This window comes from Palaemon carinicauda, chromosome 18, assembly GCF_036898095.1.
Source record: "Palaemon carinicauda isolate YSFRI2023 chromosome 18, ASM3689809v2, whole genome shotgun sequence".
Classification (NCBI taxonomy): Eukaryota; Metazoa; Arthropoda; class Malacostraca; order Decapoda; family Palaemonidae; genus Palaemon; species Palaemon carinicauda.
The window spans coordinates 18808864-18831456 of NC_090742.1; the positions used below are offsets into that span (position 1 = coordinate 18808864).

The 22593-nt window shown below is 35.0% G+C and overlaps 3 protein-coding genes and 1 long non-coding RNA gene across 4 annotated transcripts in view; 1 reads left to right on the forward strand and 3 right to left on the reverse strand.

Moving 5' to 3' along the window:
• Positions 1-22593, forward strand: part of LOC137657666 (uncharacterized) — a 415410-nt gene that overhangs the window by 181404 nt on the left and 211413 nt on the right. The window lies entirely within an intron of this gene.
• On the reverse strand, positions 961-2516 carry LOC137657985 (cuticle protein 7-like). Its single transcript, XM_068392706.1, has 3 exons — positions 2505-2516; positions 1648-1815; positions 961-1281 (listed from the first exon to the last, which is right to left on the reverse strand). The coding sequence occupies exons 1-3, from the start codon at positions 2514-2516 to the stop codon at positions 961-963; spliced, it is 501 nt and encodes a 166-aa protein (XP_068248807.1).
• LOC137657986 (cuticle protein 7-like) lies at positions 6095-7689 on the reverse strand. Its single transcript, XM_068392707.1, has 3 exons — positions 7678-7689; positions 6761-6934; positions 6095-6394 (listed from the first exon to the last, which is right to left on the reverse strand). Exons 1-3 carry the CDS (start codon positions 7687-7689, stop codon positions 6095-6097), a joined length of 486 nt encoding a protein of 161 aa, XP_068248808.1.
• LOC137657988 (cuticle protein 18.6-like) lies at positions 11325-18055 on the reverse strand. The gene is made up of 4 exons (XM_068392708.1): positions 17828-18055; positions 17153-17462; positions 11970-12082; positions 11325-11621 (listed from the first exon to the last, which is right to left on the reverse strand). Exons 1-4 carry the CDS (start codon positions 18053-18055, stop codon positions 11325-11327), a joined length of 948 nt encoding a protein of 315 aa, XP_068248809.1.

Below are 22593 nucleotides of genomic sequence, written 5' to 3' on the forward strand. Positions count from 1 at the left end.
TGTTAGACAAGAAGATATCGATAAAAAATTGCCTCCGTCTTTGATCACATTCGAACCTCAAACATCATCAACATGTACGTAAAGGTGAGGCAAGATATCTGGATAATGCTTTTAAATCCTAGTTTATTCTATTCGCCTCTCCATACTGGGATGTCTGAAGCTGTTACCTTTGATATAGCACAGCAATTAGGTCTTCTTTATCAAGGATGGTTGTTGCTGTGGACTGCAAAGTAGGACTTTGAGAAATTGCTTTATAACTAATCTGGTTTGAGGAAGTGGAAATTTGATAATAATATAACTTTCTCAAGATTTGGTTGCAAATCTTAAATTGCAAATAGATATTGCAAATAGTTTCAGTTAAAACATTTAGTGTGTCTAATATATTTTTTAAAAGAAGTTGGAGGGTGCCATCCTGGAAAATGCCAGAGAAACTCATTATAGCCTTCTAAAGTAACTCGCCATGCTACAAATTTTCACAGAATTTTTCGCAAAAAGATTAGAGGTTAGGAATTATAGCTTCTGATAAACTTGTGATATCTGTATAATGCATATACCGTTGGAAAGGGTGAATATTCAAGTATTTGATGGTCTGTCAGGTTGACGTATTTGCTTCTGCTTCAACCATTTATTTATTTACAGGTATCGGGTTGGAAGGTAGTTATAAATTTTGCATAGTAACTATATTATCAATAGATACAAAGATTAGGACTTTGAGACTATATTGCTATCTAAATCAGTCTTTTGCCTTGGAAAAGGATGACAATCTACTGTTCAGTATTCTATCATTCTAAGAGTTCATTTTGCTTATTTTCATCTTAAAGATAACCATTTGATATCAAAGAAAGCAGCCTTCTGGAATGAGATTGATTTTCAATAAAAATTGTGTTTTCGTATTTGCATATTTAATTAAGACATTTGCACATAAATATCGTTATTAATGACAATGAAAGAGTCGGTTCATCAGTGTGGAATACCGTATGAGGGCTTGGGTTGTTCATAAGTTGGGACTGGGGCTGAGTATGAGGGAGCAGGGGCTGAGTATGAAGGGGCTGGGTTGTAGGGCTGGGGTTGTGGGTACTGGGCCTCGCCCTCGTAAGTGACCTCAGCCTGGTATCCGTTGTGGTGATCGGCGGTGTAAGTGACGATCTGAGTGCGACCGTCGGGGAGGAGGACGCGGTACTGACCGTTGACGACCTTGCCGTCAGAGTTGGAGTTGTGGTCGAAGTCGAGACCCTTGTAGTCGTCCTTGACGGCGTACTCGAAGTCGAAGGGCATACCCTCCTGAAATCCATAAGAAGATATATTTCATTTGGTGTTCAATTCCTTGCTGTTGTAAATTTACTTTAGATGTAAACCTCTTCTGCAAACGATAGTGTCTCCATTTTTATTCCCAAATGTTTTTAATTTTTGGAAAAGTGCCAAAAGGGCAGCACTTGAGCTAAGTCCTATTGGTTTTATCAGTATATTTAGATCATATTTATACATTATCTGATTTTTTATATTAAGAAAGTCTCATGACAAGAATCAGGATAAATTATAATAGACAAATTTTTCATGTTTTAATATTCTTAGGTGATTAGAAATCAGTTGAATAGTTGATGAATATCTCTTTGATACCTAAACCTACTACAGAAATTAGATAGTTACCTCTTTTTTCTCGTAGGATGGTTGAGGGGCTGAATAGGATGGTTGAGGGGCTGAGTAGGATGGCTGAGGTGGGGCGTATGCTGGTGTTGGTGGGGCATACCCATACCCAGCTGGGGCAGGCTTGTCAGGGCGGGCCAAAGCCACGGCCGCCAAACACAGCAGACTTACCTGAAAATTAATTAGTTTGTTTTTAATGAAAGCATCAAGAGGTCACAAACAGCTTGTCATTTCTAAATTAAGTTTTCTTTGTTTGATTTTATATATTAAAAACACTTGTCAGAACACTAAAGAAATCTGGACGTCTAGGATCTAGTATGCCAACAATCACATTATAAAAATGGTAATATATTACCTAGTCCACAGAATCCTAAGATAATTTCAGTCACAGTTTAACATACCTTTGACTAGTGATTACAGAATTATGACAATGTTTTTTTTACACATATTATTTATGCATATGAATAATGTCATATCACACCCCAGAACTTGATTTAAAGACAAATTACTCCTTATTTAAATCACAAATCTCCACATAGATGCTGTGCCCATCCACAAAACTCGTAAGTGTTATATTTTCAAACTAGATGGATAAGCACACACACTCACACAGATTCAACCCTTCGCACCCCTATCCCCTTTCAGGACTACAACACGGCTACACTTCTCCCCCCCCCCCTCCTCGATGGACTGGGAAAACCGAGTAATTATATGCTTGGGAATGTCACACAGTGTGACTGGAATGATATATATATATATATATATATATATATATATATATATATATATATATATATATATATATGGGAGATTGGAAAGAACTGCGCTATTAAAATTCAATCCGATCACTTTGACCTCACCTTCGTGTACATGTCGATAGGATTTCAGATTCTTATGTGGCCCAATACGGAGGAAATGCTCTATTTATACCGGCCCCTTCCAGGAGTGACCTCGAAGGGAAGGCAACGCCTTCAGATGCAACCCAGTCCTGTGGTCACGTTTGGTGACTTCCTTTTCTGAAGACGATAATTTTGGAAGGTACTCACGTCATTTTCATGTTTCATTCAAGGAAAATGTAATTATGTTAGTATATATATATATATATAGTTTTTTCGTGCCCATTTTTTAGTGTCATAATTTACCTCTTAGATAAAAGTATAACCGTTTTTTGTAAACACTACTTACAACCATTTTGTAGAAAAGTCTCTTACTGTTTTTCTTGAATAGGAATTTATTGCTATAATTTTATCTTTAGCTTTTATTATGTGAACTATAGCTTTTGATCGGGTTCTTATCTTTTATCTATTCGTTTCGATCATGCATATTTGTTTCACGAATATCTTTTTTCTCATGACAAGTACCTCCGTTCGTTACTTCTTTCTTTGGTAAAGGCGGTTTTCAATTGATTCCCCATATTCAGTGTCTCAGTATCCAGTCCATTTGTTACTTTTTCTATTTGGTATTGGCTGTTTTCATTTAATGCCCATATATTCAATATATCATTAGTTTCGTGGATATTTCATGTAAGGTTTTTCATTTGCAACATATGTTCATCTCTGCTTTTATTAAAAAGGCTTTTATATTCATAAATACTCCATAGAACGGTCAGGGAAATGCGCAGGACGCTCAAGTCCTTTGCTGTTAAATTTTGAATGATGTTTCCGGCCACAACTATTGGCTATATTTCCATACTGCATAAATTCATTCCAATCAGTAAACAGATTGCCCTATTCTTTTTCATTCTTTTTGTAGCAGACCTCCGTTTCTTTTCTTTCTCCTCTCAAACAGATCTTTCTATTTCTTAATCTTCTTTCGAACAGAGCAGACGTTCTTAATTTTTTTCTCATTCTTTCTAAAGACCACATATTCTAGTTTTCTTTTTTTATATATAATTAGTCTTTTTTTTTTTACCATATCTTATCCTAAACAGTTGTCAGTTCCCTCTTATTTCTGCTTTCAAACAGACCTTCTCCAATATTCCCTTATTTTTAATCAGGAACTGACATGCAATTTCTCTTAGTTAATCTCTCGAATATACTTAGCCCCAAAGTAATAGCTCTCTAAAGTCGAGTTTTAGATTTCATCCAAGCAATTCCAAGTATAGAGACTCAAGATGGTGATGATGATGATTATATATATATATATATATATATATATATATATATATACTGTATATATATTTATTCCAGACGTTCGATTATTCGGTCTCTCCTTCCTTCATTTATGGTAGAGCGGCAGTACTCATACCCTAGTGAGAGGGGTTGTAGTTAGGAAAGGGGGAGGGTGTGGGAAGGGTTGAATCTGTTTGTGTGTACATTATGTAAATATTTTGACGGGTCATGTACACTAATTATGTCAATATTAAAATGTTTTATGGAGCAGTAGGGGCTTGAGCCCTTCTGGGTTTACAATTAAATTATTTCTACAGTAAACAAAAAGTTCAAAGATTTCGGTGGGAAAACATCGCAGTGAGTGATTGTATGTTGTGTTACTGAGATGTCCCTCAGTATTATGCTTTAAGCAATACAAGAATACACTTCATTTCATTAATGACTTGTATATTATATTTAGAGCAATTCGTTCAAGATTATGGATTGATTATTAGGAAAATTAATAACAACCACAACAAAAAAATATTGAGGATAATCAAAATGAAAATAGTATTATACTGATGGATTGATTGATAGGAAAATTAATAACGGCAACAACAAAAAACGATGATGATAATAAAAATAAAAATACTATACTGAATACATAGTGTTAAAAAGGATTCTATGATTTTAGTTTAAGAATACTAAAGGTTAAAGAAAACAAAGTTTAATTTTCAAATAGATTAGGAAGTAAAAAATAATAAATGGCGAACATTTATTTCTTCTAAATGCTAAAAAAATGTGACTTCAAGATGATTAAGGTAAATGCTTACCAAATACGGCAATGCTTTCAGTGAAGAGGAAAATTGAGAATATGAAGAATGTGTACAATGAAGGTTTAAAGGGTTAAAGGCCGCTCATAAATGTCAGATGCAAGAGACAGTGACATTGCCCTATAAAGCAAGATAATACCCCAGAGACTGGCCATATATACATATGTTCAGAGCCCACGCCCCTTCTCCACACAAGCTAAGACCAAGGGGGTCCGGCAATGGCTGCTTGTGGTTCAGCAGATAGATCTATAGGCCTCCCCCAATCCCCCCTTACTTAGCTCTCAAGGATGGTTAGGTTGTAGCGACCAGAGAAACTAACGAGTGTGAGTGGGACTCGAACCGCAGTGTTGCGTTCACCAGTCTAGGACGTTACCACATCGGCCACCACAGGTTATATTAGCTTCATTCTACTGCAAATGGCAGGATGAGATAAAATGACTGATTATATTTTTCTGCTTTGAATTGTCAAACAGGTAATTTCCATAATCCTTTTTTTTTCTTTTTAAAGTAAAGCAAGGGATTTGACCTTTTGGGAGAAGGTCGTGTCAGAATGTTAGACAAGAAGATATCGATATATATTGCCTCCGTCTTTTTTCACGTTCGATCCTCAAACATGATCAACATCTACGTAAAGGTACGGTGAGATATGTGGACGATGCTTTTAAATCCGAGTTTATTTTATTCGCCTCTTCAGACTGGATGTCTGAAGCTGTCACCTTTGATATAGCACAGCAATAAGGTCTTCTTTATCGAGGAGGGTTGTTGCTCTGCACTGCAAAGGAACAGTTTGAGAAATTGCTATATAACTAATCTGCTTTCAAGAAGTGGAAATTTTATAATAATATAACTTTCTCAGGATTTGGTTGCAAATCTTAAATTGCAAATAGATATTGCAAAGCATTTTCAGTAAAAACATTTAGTGTCCCCTATATTTTTTAAAAGTAACTCTTCAAGGATTAGAAGTTGGTTGGTGGCACCCTGGAAAGTGCTGGAGAAACTTTTTATAACCTTCTAATGCAACTCGCCACGCTACGAATTTCTACAGAATTTTTTGCTAAAAGATTAGAGGTTATAAATTATAACATCTGATAAACTTATGATATCTGTACATTACTTATACCATTGGAAATAGGGAATATTCAAATATTTGATGGTCTGTCAGGTTGCTGACGTATTTGCTTCTGCTTTAACCATTTATTAATTTACACATATTGCTTTGGAGGGTAGTTATAAATTTTGCATAATAACTATATTATCTATAGCTACAAAGATTAGGACTTTGAGACTATATTGCTATCTAAATCAGGCTTTTTTCTTTGGAAAAAGGTGGTAATCTACAGTTCAGTATTCTTTGTTCCAAGAGTTCATTTTGCTTATTTTCATCTTAAAGATAATCATTTATTATCTAAGAAATCTGTTTTCTAAAATAAAAGGGATTTTCAATAAAAATTGTTTTCGTATTTGCATATTTAATGAAGACATTTGCATTTAAATATCGTTATTAATGACAATGAAAGAGTCGGCTCATCAGTGTGGAACACCGTACGATGGCTTGGGTTGTTCGTAAGTCGGGGCTGGGGCTGAGTATGAAGGGGCTGGCTTGTAGGGCTGGGGTTGTGGGTACTGGGCCTCTCCCTCGTAAGTGACCTCAGCCTGGTATCCGTTGTGGTGATCGGCGGTGTAAGTGACGATCTGAGTGCGACCGTCGGGGAGGAGGACGCGGTACTGACCGTTGACCACCTTGCCGTCGGAGTTGGAGTCGTGGTCGAAGTCGAGACCCTTGTAGTCATCCCTGACGGCGTACTTGAAGTCGAAGGGCATACCCTCCTGAAATGCGTATGAAGATATATATCATTTGATATTTAATTCCTTGCTGTTGTAAATTCACTTTAGATGTAAACCTCTTCTGCAAGCAATACTGTCTCCTTTTTTATTCCTAAATGCTTTTAATTTTTTGGAAAATTGCCAAAAGGGCAGCGCTTGAGCTAAATCATATTGGTTTTATCACTATGTTTAGATCATATTTATACATTATCTGATTTTTAATATTAAGAAAGTGTCATGACAAGATCGGATGAATTATAATAGACAAATTTTTCATGTTTAAATATTCTTAGGTGATTAGAAATCAGTTGAATAGTTGATGAATATCTCTTTGATACCTAAACCTACGAATAGAAATTAGATAGTTACCTCTTTTTTCTCGTAGGATGGTTGAGGGGCTGAATAGGATGGTTGAGGGGCTGAGTAGGATGGCTGAGGTGGGGCGTATGCTGGTGTTGGTGGGGCATACCCATACCCAGCTGGGGCAGGCTTGTCAGGGCGGGCCAAAGCCACGGCTGCCAAACACAGCAGAGTTACCTGGAAATTAATTAGTTTGTTTTTAATCAAAGCATCAAGAGGTCACAAGCAGTTTGTCATTTCTAAATTACATTTTGTTTGTTTGATTATATATATTAAAAACACTTGTCAGAACACTAAAGAAATCTAGACGTCTAGGATCTAGTATGCCAACAAGCACATGATAAGAATGGTAATATATTACCTATTCCACAGAATCCTAAGATAATTTCAGTCAAAGTTTAACATACCTTTGACTAGTGATTACAGAATTATGACAATGTTTTTTCACACATATTATTCATGCATATGCATAATGTCATATCACACCCCAGAACTTGATTTAAAGACAAATTACTCCTTATTTAAATCACAAAACGCCACATAGATGTTGTGCCCATTCACAAAACTCGTAAGTGTTATATTTTCAAACTAGTGTACACAACCCGTCAAAAATTACAACTGAATATATAGATGGATATGCACACACTCACACAGATTCAATCCTTCGCACCCATATCCCCTTTCATGACTACAACTCGGCTACACTTCTTTCCCCCCCCCCCTCCTCGATGGACTGGGAAAAACCGAGTAATTATACGTTTGGGAATGTCACACAGTGTGACAGGAAAAAAAAAAAAAAAAATATATATATATATATATATATATATATATATATATATATATATATATATATATATATATATATATATATGGGAGATTGAAACGAACTAAGATATTATAATTCAATCCGATCACTTTGACCTCACCTTCGTGTTCATGTCGATAGGATTTCAGGTCCGTATGTGGTCCAATACGGAGGAAATGCTCTATTTATACCGGCCCCTTTCAGGAATGACCTCGAAGGGAAGGCCACGCCTTCAGATGCAGCCCAGTCGTGTGGTCACGTTTGGTGACTTCCTTTTCTGAAGACGATGATTGTGGAAGGTACTCACGTCATCTGCATGTTTTATTCAGTGTCTCAGTATGCAGTCCATCTGTTAACTATTTCTCTTTGGTATCGCCTATTTTCAATTAATGCCCATATATTCAATATGTCATTAGTTTCATAGATATTTCATGTAAGGTTTTTCATTTGCAATATATGTTCATCTCTGCATTTATTAAACAGGATTTTATATTCTTAAATTCTCCATGGTCACTGTTCAATTAGTTCATTATGCATGTTGCATAAGATTTTTCATAACTCTGACCATCCTTTACATTCAGATCTCCCTGGACAATTCTATCCTGTTCGTAATATTAGGCATGCAGTTAATTCTAATAGCCAGGCCTTCTCCATTATGAGGCTCACTACTACACAGTATTCTAAAAGTTTTATTCCAGCTGTTTCCAAGTTGTGGTGATCTTCCTAATCGGGTAGTTGAATCAGTAGAACTTCAAAAGTTCAAAGTTGGAGCAAATGTTTTTATGTTGACCAGGCTGACATGAGTCTTTTTATTGTTTATATATGACATATCTGTTTTTAACGTTGTTAACAGTTTATATATAACATATCTGTTTTGACGCAGTTACTGTTTTTAGAATGATATATTGTTAATTTATTCATATCATTTATTTATTTCCTTATTTCCTTTCCTCACTGGGCTATTTTTCCCTGATGGAGCCCTTGGGCTCATAGCATCTCGCTTTTCCAACTAGGGTTTTAGCTTGGCTAGTAATTATAATAATAATGATAAAGAATGGTCAGAGAAAAACGCAGGACGTTCAAGTCCTTTACAGTTAACATCTTGTAGATTGTGAATGATCTTTCCGTCCACAACTATTGGCTAGATTTCCATAATGCATAAATGCATTCTTAACAGTAAACGGAATGCCTTATTCTCTTTCATTCTTTTTGTAGCAGACCAATGTTTCTTTTCTTCCTCCTCTTAAATAGATCTTTTTGTTTCTTAATCTTCTTTCGAACAGAGCGGGCGTTCTTAATTTTTTTCATTCTTTCTAAAGACCACATATTCCAGTTTTCTTTTTTTATGAACAATTAATCTTTATTTTTTACTATATCTTATCTTAGACAGTTCTCATTTCCTTCTTGTTTCTCCTTTCAAACAGACCTTCTCTAATATTCTCTTATTTTTAATCAGGAACTGACCTCTAGTTTCTTTTATTTTATCTTTCGAATATACTTGCCCCAAAGTAATAGCTCTTTGAAGTAGAGTTTTTTATTTCTTTCAAGCAATTCCAACAATAGAGACTGAAGGTTCTCAAGTCGTCAAGATGGTGATGATGATTATTTATATATATATATATATATATATATATATATATATATATATATATATATATATATATATATTGCAGACGTTCGATTATTCGGTCTCTTCGTCCTTCATTTATGGTGTATCTAAATATTTAGACGGGTTACATACACTAATTTATGTCAAAATTAAAAAGTTCTTCATCAATATAGAGTGGTAGGGGCTTGAGCTCTTCTGGGTTTACAATTTAATTATTTCTATAGTAAATAAAAAGTTCAAAGATTTCGGTAGGAAAACATCGCGTTGAGTAAATGTATGTTGAGTTACTGACATGTCATCCAGTATTAGGCTTCAAGCAATACCAGAATATACTTCATATCATTAATAACTTTTATTTTATATCTACAGCCATTAGTATCGTTCTAGATTATGGAATGAATAATAGGAAACTTAATATCAGCCACAAGGAAAAAAAATGATGAAAATAATGAAAATAGAAATAGTATTATACTGGATATATAATGTTGAAAAGGATGCTATGATTTTAATTGAAGAATACTACAGATTAAAGGAACCAAAGTTTATATTCAAATAGATTAGGAAGTAAAATGAATAAATGGCGAAAATTTATTTCTTCTAAATGCCTAAAAAATGAGTTCAAGATGCTTCAGGTGAATGCTTACCAAATACGGCAATGCTTTCACTTAAGAGGGAAAATTGTGGTTATGAAGAATGGGTACAATTAAAGTTTAAAGGTCGCTCATGAATGGCGGAGGCAAGAGACTGTGACATTGCCCTATCAAGCAGGACAATGCCCTAGCGACTGACAATTTATACATATGATCAGCACCCATGTCCCCTCTCCATCCAAGCTGGGACCAAGAAGGGTCAGGTAATGGCTACTGATGGCTCAGCAGATAGATCTGTTGGCTCCCCCAAACCTCCCTTACTTAGCTCTCAAGGATGGTGAGGTTGCAGCGACCAAAGAAACTAACGAGTTTGAGCGGGACTCGAACCGCAGTGTTGCGTTCACCAGTCAGGGACGTTACCACATCGGCCACCACAGGTTATATTAGCTTCATTCTATTGCAAGTGGCAGAATGAGATAAAAAGACTGATTATGTTTTTCTTCTCTGAATTGTCAACCAGGTCATTTCCATAATCCTTTTTTTTTTTTTCTTTTTTTTTTAAAAGAAAGCAAGTGATTTGACCTGGTGGAAGAAGGTCGTGTCAGAATGTTAGACAAGAAGATATCAATATAAATTGCCTCCGTCTTTGATCACATTCGAACCTCAAACATCATCAACATGTACGTAAAGGTGAGGCGAGATATTTGGACGATGCTTTTAAATCCTTGTTTATTCTATTCGCCTCTTCAGACTGGGACGTTTGAAGCTGTCACCTTTGATATAGCACAGCAATACGGTCTTCTTCATCAAGGATGGTTGTTGCTGTGGACTGCTGAGCAGCACTTTGAGAAATTGCTTTATAACTAAATCGCTTTCAAGAAGTGGAAATTTAATAATAATATAACTTTCTCAAGATTTGGTTGCAAATCTTAAATTGCAAATAGATATTGCAAATAGTTTCAGTTAAAACATTTTGTGTGTCTCTTATATTTTTTAAAAGAAGTTGGAGGGTGCCATCATGGAAAATGGCAGAGAAACTCATTATAGCCTTCTAAAGTAACTCACCGCGCTACAAATTTTTACAGAATTTTTCACAAAAAGGTTAGAGGTTATGAATTATAGCTTTTGATAAACTTATGATATCTCTATAATACTTATACCATTGGAAAGGGGAAATATTCAAATATTTGATGGTATGTCAGATTGCTGACGTATTTGCTTCCACTTTAGCCATTTATTTATTTACAGGTATCGTGTTGGAATTTAGTTATAAATTTTGCATAGTAACTATATTATCAATAGCTACAAAGATTAGGACTTTGAGACTATATTGCTATCTAAATCAGTCTTTTGCCTTGGAAAAGGATGACAATCTACTGTTCAGTATTCTATCATTCTAAGAGTTCATTTTGCTTATTTTCATCTTAAACGTAACCATTTGATATCTAAGAAAGCAGCTTTCTGGAATGAGATGGATTTTCAATAAAAATTGTGTTTTCGTATTTGCATATTTAATTAAGACATTTGCACATAAATATCGTTATTAATGACAATGAAAGAGTCGGTTCATCAGTGTGGAACACCGTATGAGGGCTTGGGTTGTTCGTAAGTCGGGGCTGGGGCTGAGTATGAAGGGGCTGGCTTGTAGGGCTGGGGTTGTGGGTACTGGGCCTCGCCCTCGTAAGTCACCTCAGCCTGGTATCCGTTGTGGTGATCGGCGGTGTAGGTGACGATCTGAGTGCGACCGTCGGGGAGGAGGACGCGGTACTGACCGTTGACGACCTTGCCGTCGGAGTTGGAGTTGTGGTCGAAGTCGAGACCCTTGTAGTCGTCCTTGACGGCGTACTCGAAGTCGAAGGGCATACCCTCCTGAAATGCGTAGGAAGATATATTTCATTTGATGTTTAATTTATTGCTGTTGTAAATTTACTTTTGATGTAAACCTCTTCTGCAAACAATTCTGTCTCCAATTTTTATTCTTAAAATTGCCAAAAGGGCAGCGCTTGAGCTAAGTCCTATTTGTTTTATCAGTATATTTAGATCATATTTATACATTATATGATTTTTAATATTAAGAAAGTCTCATGACAAGATCGGATAAATTATAATAGACAAATTTTTCATGTTTAAATATTCTTAGGTGATTAGAAATCAGTTGAATAGTTGATAAATATCTCCTTGATACCTAAACCTACTAACAGAAATCAGAGTTACCTCTTTTTTCTCGTAGGATGGTTGAGGGGCTGAATAGGATGGTTGAGAGGCTGAATAGGATGGTTGAGGGGCTGAGTAGGATGGCTGAGGTGGGGCGTATGCTGGTGTTGGTGGGGCATACCCATACCCAGCTGGGGCAGGCTTGTCAGGGCGGGCCAAAGCCACGGCCGCCAAACACAGCATAGTTACCTGGAAATTAATTAGTTTGTCTTTAATGAAAGCATCAAGAGGTCACAAGCAGTTTGTCATTACTGAATTAAATTTTGTTTGTTTGATTATATATATTAAAACACTTGTCAGAACACTAAAGAAATCTGGACGTCTAGGATCTAGTATGCCAACAAGCACATTATAAAAATGGTAATATATTACCTAGTCCACAGAATTATAAGATAATTTCAGTGACAGTTTAACATTATATTTTAACAAGTGATTAAAGAATAATGTGAATATTTTTTACACATTGTTTATGCAAATGCATAATGTCACATCACTCCCCAGAACTTGATTTAAAGATGAATTAGGCCTTACTGAAATCACAAATCTCCACATAGATAATGTGCCCATTCACAAAACCGGTAAGTGTTATATTTTCAAACTAGTGTACACGACCCGTCAAAAATTACGAATAGATATATATAGATGGATATGCACACACAATCACACAGATTCAACCCTTCCCACCCCTATCACCTTTCCTGACTACAACACGGCTACCCCTCTCTCCACCCCCCTACTCGAGTGACTGGGAAAAACCGAGTAATTATACGCTTGGTAATGTTACATAGGGTGACAGGCAATATATATATATATATATATATATATATATATATATATATATATATATATATATATATATATATATATTTATATGTATATATATGTATATATATATATATATATATATATATATATATACATATGTATATATATATATATATATATATACATATATATATATATATATATATATATATATATATATATATATATATATATATATGTGTGTGTGTGTGTGTCTGTGTGTGAATTAATGTATGTATATTATTTAAGAGATATTGTTGAGAACTTAGGTATTAAAATTCAATCCGGTCACTTTGACCTCACCTTCGTGTACATGTCGATAGGATTTCAGATCCGTATGTGGTCCAATACGGGGGAAATGCTCTATTTATACCGGTCCCTTTCAGGAGTGACCTGTAAGGGAAGGCCATGCCTTCAGATGTAACCCAGTCGTGTGGTCATGTTTGGTGACTTCCTTTTCTGAAGACGATGATTTTGGAAGGTACTCACGTCATCTGCATGTTTTATTCAATGAAATTGTAATTATATTTTTATATAGTTTTTTCGTATCCATTTTCAGTGTTATAGTTTTCCTCGTAGGTAAAAGTATAGCAGTATTTGATTAAAACTACTTTTAACCTTTTTGTAGAAAAGTCTCTTACTGTTTTTCTTGAAAAGGGATTTATTGCTTTGATTTTATCTTTAGCTTTTATTATGTTAATTACATCTTTTGATTGGGTTCTTATCTTCAATCTATCCGTTTTGATCATACATAGTTGTTTCACGAATATATGTTTTTTCTCATGGCATATACCTCAGTTCGTTACTTCTTTCTTTAGTAAAGACGGTTTTCAATTGATACTCCATATTCATTGTATCAGTATGCAGTCCATTTGTTTCTTTTTCTCTTTGGTATCGCATATTTTCAATTAATGCCCATATATTGAATATATTATTAGTTTCATAGATATTTCTTGTAACGTTTTTCATTTTGCAATATATGTTTGTCTCTACATTCATTAAACTGGCTTTTTTACTCATAAATATTCCATAGTCACTGACACAAAGGGTCAGAGAAAAACGCAGGACGTTCAAGTCCTTTACTGTTAACATCTTGTAAATTTTGAATGATCTTTCCGGCCACAACTATTGTCTATATATCCAAAATGCATAAATGCATTTTTATCAGTAATCAAAAAGCCATATTCTCTTTCATTCTTTTTGGAGTAGATCTCCGTTTCTTTTCTTTATCCTCTCAAAAAGATCTTTTTGTTTCTTAATCTTCTTTCGAACAGAGCAGGCGTTCTTAATTTTCTTATATTTTTTCTGGAGTCTACATATTTCAGTTTTCTTTTTTTATGAACAATTCATCTTTTATTTTTTACTATATCTTATCTTAAACAGTTTTCAGGTCCCTCTTATTTCTCCTTTCAAACAGACCTTCTCCAATATTCCCTTATTTTTAATCAGGAACTGACCTCCAATTTCTCTTATTTTATCTCTCGAATATACTTGCCCCAAAGTAATAGCTTTTTAAAGTCGAGTTTTATATTGCATCCAAGCAATTCCAAGAATAGAGACTGAAGGTCGTCAAGATGGTGATGATTATGATTATATATATATATATATATATATATATATATATATATATATATATATATATATATATATATATATATATATATATACACGGTATATATATATATATATATATATATATATATATATATATATACGCGGTATATATATATATATATATATATATATATATATATATATATATTCCTGATGTTCGATTATCCGGTCTCTCCGTCCTTCATTTATGGTAGAGGGAGTAGTTATACCGTAGTGAGAGGGGTTGTAGTCACGAAATGGGAAGGGTGTGGGAAGGGTTGAATCTGTCTGTGTGTACATATCTATCTTAATATTTAGACGAGTTACGTACACGAATTATGTCAACATTAAAAAGTTCTTCAACTATATGGAGCAGTAGGGGCTGGAGCCGTTCTGGGTTTACAATTGAATTATTTCTATAGTAAATAACGGATTTTGAGCAAAATGAAAAATCTATTTTTGGGTTAGAATGACATGTCGTCCTGATGGAAGGGTTCCTTTAGGTAGCCTTTTAAGGGATTTTTGCGACAGTGATACTCCCAGGGAATTAAAATGAAGGTCTCCAGGATTGTAACTCTTGGCGCTAGTATCCAAATAAGGATATCGCATAATATCAGGGGACGTATTTTTTAGATACGACACAGAGCAATCTTCACCCTGAATAGATTTAACTCTTTGCTTTAAGGAGGAAGAGTGGCGAAAGAAAGGGGGTGCCGTTCTAAGTACCCGGTGGACCTCCTATCCGTACTACTACCGGCAGTTCAAAGATTTCGGTGGGAAAACGTCGCAGTGAGAGAGTGTATGTTGAGTTACTGACATGGCATTCAGTATTATGCTTCAAGCAATACAAGAATATACTTGATTTCATTAATGACTTGTATATTATATTTAGAGTAATTCGTTCAAGATTGTGGATTGAGTAATAGGACAATTAATAACAGCCACAATAAAATATAATGATGATAATACTGAAAATAAAAATGATATTATACTGATGGATTGATTGATAGGAAAATTAATAACCGCAACAAAAGAAAATCGACGATGATAATAAAAATAAAAATACCATACCGAATATATAATGTTAAAAAGTATGCTATGATTTTGATTGAAGAATACTACATATTAAAGCAAACAAAGTTCAATTTTCAAATAGATTAGGAAGTAAAATTAATAAATGACGAACATTTATTTCCTCTAAATGCTAAAAAAAAAGGACTTCAAGATGCCCAAGGTAATTGTTTACCAAATACAGCAATGCTTTCACTGAAGAGGAAAATTGTGGTTATGAAGAATGGGTACAGGTAAGGTTTAAAGGTCGCTCATGAATGGCAGAGGCAAGGGACAGAGTCATCGCCCTATGAAGCAGGATAATGCTCTAGAGACTGACCATTTATACATATGATCAGCGCCCATGCCCCTTCTCCACCCAAGCTAGGACCAAGGAGGGTCAGGCAATGACTGCTAGTGACTCAGCAGATAGATTCTTAGGCTCCCCCCCCCATCCCTAGCTCACAAGGAGGGTGAGGTTGCAGCGACCAAAGAAATAAGGAGTATGAGCGTGACTTGAACCCCAGTCTGGTTTTCACCAGTCAGGGACGTTACCACGTCGGGCATCACAGGTTATATTAGCTTAATTCTATTGCAAGTGGCAGAATGATATAAAATGACTGATTATCAATTTTCTGCTTTGAATTGTCAGCCAGGTCATTTCCATAATCCTTTTTTTTTCTTTTTTTCTTTATTTCTAAAGGATAGCAAGGAACTTGACCTTGTGGGAGAAGGTCGTGTCAAAATGATAGAAAGGAAGATATCGATATAAAATGCCTCCGTCTTTGATCACATTGGAATCTCAAACATCATCAACATGTATGTAATGGTGAGGCGAGATATTTGGACAATGCTTTCAAATCCGAGTTTATTCTATTCGCCTCTTCAGACTGGGACGTTTGAAGCTGTCACCTTTGATATAGCACAGCAATAAGGTCTTCTTTATCGAGGATGGTTTTTGCTCTGGACTGCAAAGCAGCACTTTGAGAAATTGCTTTAAAACTAATCTGCTTTCAAGAAGTGAAAATTTAATAATAATAAAACTTTCTCAGGCTTTGGTTGCAAATATCAAATTGCAAATAGATATTGCAAAGCAGTTTCAGTAAAAACATTTAGTGTGTCCCCTATATTTTTTAAAAGTAGCTCTTTAAGGGTTAGAAGTTGGTTGGTGGCACCCTGGAAAGTGCTGGAGAAACTTTTTATAGCCTTCTAATGTAACTTGCCACGCTACAAATTTTTACAGAATTTTTCGCAAAAAGATTAGAAGTTATGAATTATAACATCTGATAAACTTATGATATCTGTACGTTACTTCTACCATTGGAAATAGGGAATATTCAAATATTTGATGGTATGTCAGGTTGCTGACGTATTTGCTTCTGCTTTAACCCTTTATTAATTTACACGCATCGGGTTGGAGGGTAGTTATAAGTTTTGCATAGTAACTATATTATCTATAGCTACAAACGTTAGGACTTTGAGACTATATTGCTATCTAAATCAGTCTTTTGCCTTGGATAAGGTTGGTAATCTACTGTTCAGTATCCTTTCATTCTAAGAGTTCATTTTGCTTATTTTCATCTTAAAGATAACCATTTAATATCTAAGAAAGCAGCTTTCTGAAATAAAATGGATTTTTAATGAAAATTGTTTCCGTATTTGCATATTTAATTAAGACATTTGCACATAAATATCGTTATTAATGACAATGAAAGAATCGGTTCATCAGTGTGGAACACCATATGAGGGTTTGGGTTGTTCGTAAGTCGGAGCTGGAGCTGAGTAAGCGGGAGCAGGGGCTGAGTATGAGGGGGCTGGCTTGTAGGGCTGGGGTTCTGGGTACTGGGCCTCGCCCTCGTAAGTGACCTCAGCCTGGTATCCGTTGTGGTGATCGGCGGTGTAAGTGACGACCTGAGTGCGACCGTCGGGGAGGAGGACGCGGTACTGACCGTTGACGACCTTGCCGTCAGAGTTGGAGTTGTGGTCGAAGTCGAGACCCTTGTAGTCGTCCTTGACGGCGTACTCGAAGTCGAAGGGCATACCCTCCTGAAATGCGTAAGAAGATATATTTCATTTGGTGTTCAATTCCTTGCTGTTGTAAATTTACTTTAGATGTAAACCTCTTCTGCAAACAATACTGTCTCCATTTTTATTCCCAAATGTTTTTAATTTTAGGAAAAGTGCCAAAAAGGCAGCGCTTGAGCTAAGTCCTATTGGTTTTATCAGTATATTTAGATCATATTTATACATTATCTGATTTTTTATATTAAGAAAGTCTCATGACAAAATCAGATAAATTATAATAGAATAATTTCTCCTGTTTAAATATTCTTAGGTGATTAGGAATCAGTTGAATAGATGCTAAATATCTCTTTGATACCTAAACCTACTAACAGAAATCAGATTGTTACCTCTTTTTTCTCGTAGGATGGTTGAGGGGCTGAATAGGATGGTTGAGGGGCTGAGTAGGATGGCTGAGGTGGGGCGTATGCTGGTGTTGGTGGGGCATACCCATACCCAGCTGGGGCAGGCTTGTCAGGGCGGGCCAAAGCCACGGCCGCCAAACACAGCATAGTTACCTGGAAATTAATTAGTTTGTCTTTAATGAAAGCATCAAGAGGACACAAGCAGTTTGTCATTTCTAAACTAAATTTTGTTTGTTTGATTATATGTACTAAAAACACTTGTCAGAACACTAAAGAAATCTGGACGTCTAGGATCTAGTATGCCAACAAACACATGATAAGAAGGGTAATATATTACCTAATCCAAAGAATTCTAAGATAATTTCAGTCACCCTTTAACCTTATATTTTTAACAGGTAATTACAGAATTATGACAATATTTTTTTACACCTATTGTTTATGCATTTAAAAACAAATTAGGCATTACTCAAATCATAAATCTCCACTTAGATGTTGTGCCCATTCACGTAACTCCTCAGTGTTATATTTTCAAACTAGTGTACACCACCCGTTAAAAATTACTAGACGTCTAGATGTATATGCACACACTCACACAGATTCCACCCTTCCCACCCCTATCCCCTTTCATGACTAAAACATGGCTACCCCTCTCCCCCCTCCCCCCCCCCCCCATACTCGAGTGACTGGAAAAAAACGAGTAATCATACATCTGGCAATGTCACACAGTGTGACAAGAAAGATATATACTGTGTTTGTATATATATATATATATATATATATATATATATATATATATATATATATGGGAGATTGGAACGAACTAAAATATTAAAATTCAATCTGATCACTTTGAACCTCACCTTCGTGTACATGTCGTTAGTATTTCAGATTCGTATGTGATCCAATACGGAGGAAATGCTCTATTTATACCGGCCCCTTCCAGGAATGACCTCGAAGGGAAGGCAACGCCTTCATATGCAGCCCAGTCATGTGGTCACGTTTGGTGACTTCCTTTTCTGAAGACGATGATTTTGGAAGGTACTCACGTCATTTGCATGTTTTATTCAATGAAATTGTAATTATGTTATTATATATATAGTTTTTTCTTGTCCATTTTTTAGTTTTATAGTTTTCCTCTTAGGTAAAAGAATAGCAGTGTTTGGTAAACACTACTTTCAACCATTTTGTAGAAAAGTCTCTTATCGTTTTTTTTAATAGGAATTCATTGCTATGGTTTTATCTTTAGCTTTTATTATGTGAATTACAGCTTTTGATTGGGTTCTTATCTTTAATCTATTCGTTTTGATCATGCATAGTTGTTTCACGAATATAGGTTTTTTCTTATGGCAATTACCTCCGTTCGTTACTTCTTTCTTTGGTGCAGACGGTTTTCAATTGATGCTCCCCCCCCCACCCCCCATATTCAGTGTCTCAGTATGCAGTCCATCTGTTAACTATTTCTCTTAGGTATCGTCTATTTTCAATTAATGCCCATATATTCAATATATCATTAGTTTCATAGATATTTCATGTAAGGTTTTTCATTTGCAATATATGTTCATCTCTGCATTTATTAAACAGGATTTTATATTCTTAAATTCTCCATGGTCACTGTTCAATTAGTTCATTATGCATGTTACATAAGATTTTTCATAACACTGACCATCCTTTACATTCAGATCTCCCTGGACAATTCTATCCTGTTCGTAATATTAGGCATGCAGTTAATTCTAATAGCCAGGCCTTCTCCATTATGAGGCTCAATACTACACAGTATTCTAAAAGTTTTATTCCAGCTGTTTCCAAGTTGTGGTGATCTTCCTAATCGGGTAGTTGAATCAGTAGAACTTCAAAAGTTCAAAGTTGGAGCAAATGTTTTTATGTTGACCAGGCTGACATGAGTCTTTTTATTGTTTATATATGACATATCTGTTTTTAACGTTGTTAACAGTTTATATAGGACATATCTGTTTTGACGCAGATACTGTTTTTAGAATGATATATTGTTAATTTATTCACATCATTTATTTATTTCATTATTTCCTTTCCTCACTGGGCTATATTTCCCTGATGGAGCCCTTGGGCTCATAGCATCTCGCTTTTCCAACTAGGGTTTTAGCTTGGCTAGTAATTATAATAATAATGATAAAGAATGGTCAGAGAAAAACGCAGGACGTTCAAGTCCTTTACAGTTAACATCTTGTAGATTGTGAATGATCTTTCCGGCCACAACTCTTGGCTAGATTTCCATAATGCATAAATGCATTCTTACCAGTAAACAGAACGCCTTATTCTCTTTCATTCTTTTTGTAGCAGACCAACGTTTCTTTTCTTCCTCCTCTTAAATAGATCTTTTTGTTTATAATATTCTCTTATTTTTAATCAGGAACTGACCTCCAGTTTTTTTTATTTTATCTTTCGAATATACTTGCCCCAAAGTAATAGCTCTTTGAAGTAGAGTTTTTTATTTCTTTCAAGCAATTCCAACATTAGAGACTGAAGGTTCTCAAGTTGTCAAGATGGTGATGATGATGATTATATATATATATATATATATATATATATATATATATATATATATATATATATATATATGTATATATATATATATATTGCAAACGTTCGATTATTCGGTCTCTTCGTCCTTACCCTAGTGAGAGGGGTTGTAGTTAGAAAAGGGGGAGGGTGTTGGAAGTGTTGAATTTATTTGTCTCTACATATCTATCTAAATATTTAGACGGATCACGTACACTAAGTTATGTCAATATTAAAAAGTTCTTTATCAATATGGAGTAGTAGGGGCTTGAGCTATTCTGGGTTTACAATTGAATTATTTCTATAGTAGATAAAAAGTTCAAAGATTTCGGTGGTGAGAAAACATCGCAGTGAGTAAATGTATGTTGAGTTACTGACATGTCATCCAGTATTTGTTTTCAAGCAATACAAGAATATACTTCATTTCATTAATGACTTTTATATTATATATACAGCCTTTAGTATCGTTCTAGATCATGGAATAAATAATAGGAAAATTAATATCAGCCGCAACAAAAAAATAATGATGAAAATAATGAAAATAAAAATAGTATTTTAATAGATATATAATGATGAAAAGGATGCTATGATTTTAATTGAAGAATACTACAGATTAAAGGAACCAAAGTTTATATTCAAATAGATTAGGAAGTAAAATTAATAAATGGCGAAAATTTATTTTTCCTAAATGCCTAAAAAATGAGAGTTCAAGATGCTTCAGGTGAATGCTTTTCCAAATACGGCAATGCTTTCACTTAAGACGAAAATTGTGGTTATGAAGAATGGGTACAATTAAAGTTTAAAGGTCACTCATGAATGGCAGTGGCAAGAGACAGCGACATTGCCCTATCAAGCAGGACAATGCCCTAGCGACTGACAATTTATACATATGATCAGTACCCATGTCCCCTCTCCATCCAAGCTAGGACCAAGAAGGGCCAGGTAATGGCTGCTGATGGCTCTGCAGATAGATCTGTTGGCTCCCCCAAACCTCCCTTACTTAGCTCTCAAGGATGGTGAGGTTGCAGCGACCAAAGAAACTAACGAGTTTGAGCGAGACTCAAACCGCAGTGTTGCGTTCACCAGTCAGGGACGTTACCACTTCGGCCACCACAGGTTATATTAGCTTCATTCTATTGCAAATAGCAGGATGAGATAGAAAGACTGATTATGTTTTTCTGCTTTGAATTGTCAAACAGGTCATTTCCATAATCTTTTTTTTTCTTTAAGGAAAGCAAGGGATTTGACATTGTGGGAGAAGGTCGTGTCAGAATAATGGAAAGGAAGATATCGATATAAACTGCCTCCGTCTTTGATCACATTCGAACCTCAAACCTCATCAACATGTACTTAAGGCTGAGGCGAGATATTTGGAGGATGCTTTTAAGTCCTCGTTTATTTTATTCGCCTCTTCAGACTGGGACGTCTGAAGCTGTCATCTTTGATATAGCACGGCAATAAGGTCTTCTTCATCAAGGATGGTTTTTGCTATGGACTGCAAAGCAGCACTTTGAGAAATTGCTTTATAACTAAATTGCTTTGAGGAAGTGGAAATTTGATAATAATATAACTTTCTCAGGATTCGGTTGCAAATCTTAAATTGCATATAGATATTGCAAATAGTTTCAGTTAAAGCATTTTGTGTGGCTCTTATATTTTTTAAAAGAAGTTGGAGGGTGCCATCATGGTAAATGCCAGAGAAACTCATTATAGCCTTCTAAAGTAACTCACCACGCTACGAATTTTTACAGAATTTTTCACAAAAAGATTAGAGGTTATGAATTATAGCTTTTGATAAACTTATGATATCTCTATAATACTTATACCATTGGAAAGGGGAAATATTCAAATATTTGATGGTATGTCAGATTGCTGACGTATTTGCTTCCACTTTAGCCATTTATTTATTTACAGGTATCGGGTTGGAAGTTAGTTATAAATTTTGCATATTAACTATATTATCAATAGCTACAAAGATTAGGACTTTGAGACTATATTGATATTTAAATCGGTCTTTTGCCTTGGAAAAGGATGACAATCTACTGTTCAGTATTCTATCATTCTAAGAGTTCATTTTGCTCATTTTCATCTTAAAGGTAACTATTTGATATCTAAGAAATCAGCTTTCTGAAATGAGATTGATTTTCAATAAAAATTGTGTTTTCGTATTTGCATATTTAATTAAGACATTTGCACATAAATATCGTTATTAATGA

Bases quoted from the DNA above. Each gene is read 5' to 3' on its own strand.
- LOC137657986 (XM_068392707.1), bottom strand. The intron at 6,395-6,760 runs GTAACTATCTAA...TACGCATTTCAG, and splicing joins CATCCTACGAGAAAAAAGAG to GAGGGTATGCCCTTCGACTT.
- LOC137657985 (XM_068392706.1), bottom strand. The intron at 1,282-1,647 runs GTAACTATCTAA...TATGGATTTCAG, and splicing joins CATCCTACGAGAAAAAAGAG to GAGGGTATGCCCTTCGACTT.
- LOC137657988 (XM_068392708.1), bottom strand. From the start codon at position 18,055: ATGACAAACTGCTTGTGTCCTCTTGATGCTTTCATTAAAGACAAACTA. The intron at 17,463-17,827 runs GTAACAATCTGA...TACGCATTTCAG, and splicing joins CATCCTACGAGAAAAAAGAG to GAGGGTATGCCCTTCGACTT. The intron at 12,083-17,152 runs TTCCACACTGAT...ATGGGTATGCCC, and splicing joins ACCCAAACCCTCATATGGTG to CACCAACACCAGCATACGCC.